The sequence below is a fragment of the Diabrotica virgifera genome, chromosome 8, assembly GCF_917563875.1.
Source record: "Diabrotica virgifera virgifera chromosome 8, PGI_DIABVI_V3a".
NCBI classification, from domain to species: domain Eukaryota; kingdom Metazoa; phylum Arthropoda; class Insecta; order Coleoptera; family Chrysomelidae; genus Diabrotica; species Diabrotica virgifera.
The window spans coordinates 152,895,978-152,903,351 of NC_065450.1; the positions used below are offsets into that span (position 1 = coordinate 152,895,978).

The 7,374-nt window shown below is 31.9% G+C and overlaps 1 protein-coding gene across 1 annotated transcript; it reads left to right on the forward strand.

The window, feature by feature from the left end:
- Positions 1–4,885: 4,885 nt before the first annotated feature.
- LOC126890294 (heat shock protein 27-like) lies at positions 4,886–6,721 on the forward strand. Its single transcript, XM_050659152.1, has 2 exons — positions 4,886–5,004; positions 6,499–6,721. Exons 1-2 carry the CDS (start codon positions 4,886–4,888, stop codon positions 6,719–6,721), a joined length of 342 nt encoding a protein of 113 aa, XP_050515109.1.
- The last annotated feature ends 653 nt before the right edge of the window (positions 6,722–7,374 follow it).

Genomic DNA, 7,374 nt, shown 5'->3' on the forward strand with positions numbered 1-7,374 from the left:
AATTAACAAGGAAGTAAAGCGAAGAATGAATTTACAAGAAACGGTTGTAGAATGCATTGAGAAGAAACAATTAACGTGGTACGGACATGTTCAGAGAATGGGGGAGGAAAGACTGCCAAAGAAATTTATGAAATGGATATCTACAGAAAACAGGAAAAGAGGAAGGCCAAGGACGACATGAATACAAGGAGTAAGACGATCAATGAGTGTACGAGGATTAGAAGATGAAAGCTGCAATGATAGAAGATATTGGCAACAAGGCATCGGACAACGTCAGAGACAACGAATTTATATATTATATTTCCAGTGGGTTCTATTTTTTGTCAGTACTTATTATTTCATAGATAGCTGTGTTTTTATAGTAAGATTCATTAACTGAAACACCTAGATATTTAACGTGTTCTACCTTTTCAAACTCATATATACGTCAAACATTTAACCTCATCACATTAACTGTATTTGTTCTTGAGCATATTAGGCGTTTTGTTGTATTTCGATTTATTGCCAAACCCCTCTTGGATGCTTCCTGGCACAACTTCGCAAATTCTTCCTTTAAACTGTTTACCTTTCTGCTAATCAATGCTATTTCATTATAGTCTAAGAGCTAGTGAACCCTTTGACTAACGGTCGTCCTGTAAGGCTAGAATTTTTTCTACTGATAATTCATAGCACACCAAGGCTAAAAACCATGACCTGGCAGGCATCAGCGGTGCACGTGTATCTACCAGGTGAATTGAAAAGTGCAAATTTAGGGGGTAAAATAAACTTTCTCCTGTAAGGTTTAAATTTAAGTATGTGTTTGAGTGAGTCATTTAGAAGAAATGTGTACAATGACAGGCGATTCTGAAGAGCATAAGACCTTGCCAGGCGAAAGGAAAGATTAGGGGTTTTTCCTAAAATTATTCTTTTTGCATCGAACAAATTTTTTTTAGGTTTTTTGAATCATTCCAAACAGAAAAGGTCTTTAGTGATTTTTCTGTTAAGTTAATAGTTTTTGTTATATAAGCGATTGAAAATTTTAGAAATTGCGAATTCGACTATTTTTAACCCTAAATCGGACATTTATCTAAAAATTTGAATGTTGTCAAGGTACGTAGATATTCTTTAAACATTGATTGATGAAATCCCGAAGAGTTTTTTGCAATAAAATATCAAAAACCCCTTTGTTTTTTTAATTGCTAATCAAGCGGGCGCGACACTGTAGGATAAGTGAGGACGTTTGAGTTTGCATAAATTCATTATCTCGAGAATGGGCAAATTCCAAGAGAAATCCTCAGACAGGTCGATTTTTCTTTTTGAATTAGGACTTTTTGGCATATATATAATACTAGTTACGTCATCCATCTGGGCGTGATGACGTAATCGATGATTTTTTTAAATAAGAGTAGGGGTTGTGTGATAGCTAGAGACTGGAAAATATGCACTAAAAAATGTCTAAAATATGCATGCAATATGCATTTTAAAACAAGCTGAATATGCACAATTAACATGCAAATATGCATTTATATATGCACTTATTTTTATATGAATAATTTTATGGTTTACGTTAAATACATAAATAAATAAAAAATAATAAAAATAAATAAATAGGTTTGAATTTAAACCAAATTGTATTATTATTTCTTAATATATTTTTTTAACTTCAGGTTTTGTGACAAATAAAACGGCAAAATATTTTATTTTGACCACAAGATAAATAAGAGTACAATAAAATAAATGTACATATTTTTATTGTTACAATATTGATTCATATTTTCTAAACTAATATTATAAAAAGAGTACAATAAAACAAATTTACATATTTTTATTGTTACAATAAATAATCATATATTGATTCATATTTTCTAAACTAATATTATGTCTTCTATCTGTTAATATTTGTTTATAGGCAGAAAAAGATCTCTCAACGTCACAAGATGTAATTGGGGCATATTTAAACTTTGCTATTAGAGACGGATCCATATTAATATTTTCATCGAAGTTTCCAAAATTGATTGATTTAAGACTAACCATTCATAAAATAAAATAATCTATCCTACCCTTAAAACAGTGTTGCCAACTCGACCAATATAGTATTTGCCAAACCTCACAAGAATGATGGAATGATCAGTTCAACAGTAGGTATTCCATTATCAACTAATAAAAAATCCCTATAGCAAGCATAACCCAGTACAGATAAATTATTTGTTTTAAAAAATGCTGAAACATGATCCTGTAGTTAATAGTAATCTCATGGTCCACAGACATAAGTACTAATATAAACATTATTGAAGGCGAAGGGATTTGCTGATGTAGTGTGTGTATGTGTGAATGGTTAAACATTTTTTGTTAGGAATCAGATTTGACTCACTGATATCAGTTTCAAGTTCCTGTGAGAGAGTTCCTAAGTTGTTTTAGTAATTGTAAGGCCAACATAAAAATTTGTTCTGAATTAGAAGATTTTCGATTTTTACTAAATAATTTTTATATTATTTAATATGCTAGAATATGCTAAACAAGAAATAAATAAGCTAAACAACACAAAAATATGCCAAATCTAGCATAAAATAAGCTAAATTGGCAACGCTGCCTTAAAATTTCGTTTTGGTTGGTTTTCCCAGAATAATTCATAGTTGGCCGACACCAGCAGAAAGTACAGGTAATATTTGTAATGTTATTCAAAATATAATCGGTATTTACTTAGGTAATTTGTAAATTCTGAGAAGTCTATAAATCTTAAATATCCGGATAATGATACCTGCAGCTATAAATAACGCCCATTATGTTTATGGGTACAACAACAAAGGAGCTTAACAGCAAAATATTTACTTTCACATTTTATTTTAATGGATGTTGATGTTACTAATATATACCTTATTTTTAAATGGGGTAGAGTAAATTCCCATCAAAATATGCATTTATATGCTCTTAAATCTCCAAATATGCAAGGCATATGCATTTATGAAAAACATGAGAAATATGCAGCATATATATGCATATGCATTTTGCATATAATCCAGTCTTTAGTGATAGCTTATTTGAAAGGTTATTTAATTCTCTATTTAGTAATATAAACATTAACATAATTATTTATACAGGGTGCACAAAAAAATTTTTACTTCTATTTGTCAAATTTAATCAAAGTTAATTTAATAAAAAAAATTTGTACACCCTGTATTAATAATTATGTTAATGCTTATATTTGAGAATAAATAATTAAATAACCTTTCAAATGAGCTATCACACAACCCCTACTCTCATTTAAAAAAATCATCGATGACGTCACTAGTATTATATATATATGCCAAAAAGTCCTAATTTAAAAATAAAAATCGACCTGTCTCAGGATTTCTCTTGAAATTTGCCCATTCTCGAGATAATGAATTTATGCCAACTCAAACGTCCTCACTTATACTACAGTGTCGCGCCCGCTTGATTAGCAATTAAAAAACAAAGGCGTTTCCGATATTGTATTGCAAAAAACTCTTTGGGATTTCATCAATCAATGTTTAAAGAATATACACATACCTTGGCAACTTGTAAATTTTTAGATAAATGTCCGATTTAGGGTTAAAAATGGCCGATTTCGCAATTTTCAAAATTTTCAATCGCTTATATAACAAAAACTATTACCTTAAGAGAAAAATCACTAAAGACCTTTTCTGCTTGGAATGATTCAAAAAACTTAAAAAAAAATTGTTCGATGCAAAAAGAATAATTTTAGGAAAAACCCCTGAACTTTCCCCTCGCGTGGCAAGGTCTTATGCTCTTCAGAATCGCCTGTCATTGTACACATTTCTTCTAAATGACTTACTCAAACACATACTTAAATTTAAACCTTACAGGAGAAAGTTTATTTTACCCCCTAAATTTGCACTTTTCGATTCACCTGGTAGATACACGTGCACCGCTGATGCCTGCCAGGTCATGGTTTTTAGCCTTGGTGTGCTATGAATTATCACTAGAAAAATTTCTAGCCTTACAGGACGACCGTTAGTCGGAGGGTTCACTAGCTTTTAGACTATTAGTGTATACCACAAGTTGCGTCGTCGATTTTATAATAGTAGGTACCATTAATTTCGGTAGCTAGCTCCGACTTGTTCCTTCTACACCGACATTAAATAGTGACGTTGATAGAGAGTCACCCTATCGTAAGCCAGTTGTTATTTCTATATTTTTGGTAATACCTTCATTTGTGATTATTATTGCTGCCGATCCTTTCATTGCCATTGTCGTAAGAAGTTTAATTGGGATATCTAAGTTTTTCATGTCTTTTATTAGGTCGGATCTTATTAGGCTATCAAATGCTTGCTTGAAATCTATGAAAAGGATTTTTAAGTCGATATCATGTTCGTAACACTTCGTAATTGACTGTGTGACTATGTGTATTGCGTCTATTGTTAATCTTCTTTCTCTTAATCCCTGCCGATAGTCTCCTATTTTAGTTTCAGTATTCAATATATTGTAACAGTTGCGTCGTCGATTCTATAATAGTAAGGTACCTTTAATTTCGGTAGCTCCGACTTGTTCTTTCTATACCGACATTAAATAGTGACGTTGATAGAGAGTCGCCCTATCGTAAGCCAGTTGTTATTTCTATATTTTTGGTAATACCTTCATTTGTGATTATTACTGCTGCCGATCCTTTCATTGCCATTGTCGTAAGAAGTTTAATTGGGATATCTAAGTTTTCATGTCTTTTATTAGGTCGGATCTTATTAGGCTATCAAATGCTTGCTTGAAATCTATGAAAAGGATTTTTAAGTCGATATCATGTTCGTAACACTTCGTAATTGACTGTGGACTATGTGTATTGCGTCTATTGTTGATCTTCTTTCTCTTAATCCCTGCCGATAGTCTCCTATTTTAGTTTCAGTATTCAATATATTGTAACAGCTGTTTAACAATGATATTCCTCTATAGTTGTTGCAAAGAACAATTCGCTCCTAACGAAATCACTGTAAAAACCAACGGCAACAGCATCTTAGTAGAAGATAACCGCAAAGAAAAACAAGACGAACATGAATACATAATGAGCAAAGTCAGGCCAATATGCAGGCTGAAAAGTAAGATCTATGCGCATATACATGCGTATTATTCCTGTCAAATATGCATCCATATGCATTTATTTATGTCAAATATGCATATATATGCATACATTATTTGTGTTAAATATGCGTGTATACGCATTTATTTAAACAAAATGTGCACTTCCTAAACCGTTTAAATATAATACCTTTATAAAATATTAGTTGTAAGCTTGATATTATAAAATAAAATAAAACTTTTAAGCAATTATTTTAACTAGATAAATATATATACATGATTATTTATTTAAAAAACAATATGTGAAAAACATATTCACCGAAGTTATAGGAGCGTATTAAAAATTATTTAAAACTTCAGCCTCTACATTTAGTGTTTCATCAAACACCAGACCTAGACGTTTGCAACCTTATATAGAAATATAAAAGCAGTCTTTTTATCAATGACTGAATTTAATTTTTTTAAAATGTCTTTGCCAATTTGGCCCACAACAATTTTGCAAGATAGTTCAAATGTTTTTATTAGTTTAACTACTTCAGTTAAAGATAAACTTGTATCCTGTAGCTGAAGGATGCAACTTGGCACAAAATCATAGTTTGATTTTATGTATGAAAGTTGTTGTGGTACTATTTTATTTTTTAGCAATTGTTTGGAAAGTGTAAGTGGTTCGGAAGAATCGTCAGCTAATTCCATTATTACTGGCTTTTCTTACTTAAGGGGGAACTTTCTTACTGGGGAACTTAAGTTCTCCATTAACAATAGGTTTTGGTGGAAGGGGAAGATTCGGTAAATGTTCTTTATACAACTTAGTTCTTGTAGGTGCCTTAAGAAATATTTTTTTCATATTTGAAATTAAATTATTAACACGAAGAAATTTAATTCTAATTTCTTCTGCGACCCTATTTAAACCATGTGCTAGGAAAGTTGTATGTACTAAACGTGGATAAAAATTGTTTCAAATTGTTTCCCACTTAACCACGTAAGGTGCAGCATCTGAAAGAAAAAGCAAACATTTTTCGTTGGGAACAACCAAAGGAAGAAAAAAATTAACTAAACTGTCTTGCAAAACCTTGAAATAGTGCGTTGGTTTTATCCAACTGCTTGGAAGCAATTAAATGCGATTTACAAGTTTGCTCATTTTTAAAAGATTCGATTCATAAATGTGCGATGTAACGTCCAAAAGAGTCAATTGTTTCATCCACACATACATAAAAATAATTATCTCCTATATCTAATTTTATTTTACTCAGTACAGTACCGCAGAATATACAGAATCGACCTGGTTTCTTCTTAAGCTTCTTTTATTTGGAATATTCCATTTGCAGTATTTTATTCCAAGAAACATGCGCAATTCGTTTTGAAAACCTATTATATGCACCGTATTTTTAAATATACCACCATATGCAAAATTCAAAAGAAAATACAAAAATATGCAAATGCATATGCATATGCACTCTTGCGTATTTGCCTGACTCTGATAATGAGACACTTTGTCAGACGATACGTTCTTCCACAAACCCACGATGCCGAAAATGCCGTTTCTCCATTGTCTTTAGACGGAGTTTTGACAGTAAGCGCACTAAAGAAAACCGAAAAACCTGTAGCCTCAGAAAGGGTAGTACCCATCACACAAACTATACCAGCCAAGAGCACTATAACACCCGTTGTAGAGTCTCCCCAACCACAAGTGAATTAATAGATTTTGTCTAATAAGGCTGATATTTAATTTAGTTTTTTATTTATTATATTCTTTAAACTAACAAAATTAAATAATAAAATAGAAATTTGTGTTTATTTTTAAATTAATTTATTTGGTCATCCATATGGTTCTTCGGTTATCCGAACAAATCAAGACAAATCCTCTTCATCATGGACAACCGGACATATGTATCTTCCTACTAAGAATACTTTGTGTCAAATGGATTTCTGTGAAAATGTCAAAAAAGCCTATTTATGGACATGTCCGCTTTCTCTCCTCACCGATTCATTTATTATATTCATTAATCTAACAAAATTAAATAATAAAGTCAGTATATGCGTTAATTGTTCGATCAATTTATTTGGTCATCCAACCTCCAAACAGTTCCTCGGTTTTCTGAAGAAATCAAGACATGTTGTCATCATCATCATGGCATCTAAACTCCTAGCGGAGCTATCCTCTTTGGGCTCTTCCGATTCATTTGTCGCGGAGAATCAGTCCGCATCAGTGGCGTAGCTGAAGATAGCGGGCCCCCCGCCGCGACAGTTTTTGTGGGCCCCCGTATTAGTAAATGACAATATTTGGCCTTTCTTTAATAAGTCTTCATTAGTTTATGAATAGACATGAAAACCTCTTATACATGTATCGTA

What these genes read in the sequence shown, in the direction of transcription:
- LOC126890294 (XM_050659152.1), top strand. Translation starts at nt 4,886, where the DNA reads ATGATATTCCTCTATAGTTGTTGCAAAGAACAATTCGCTCCTAACGAA. An exon ending in GAAAAACAAGACGAACATGA is followed by an intron (nt 5,005 to 6,498) that starts ATACATAATGAG and finishes TATTTGCCTGAC; the next exon opens with TCTGATAATGAGACACTTTG.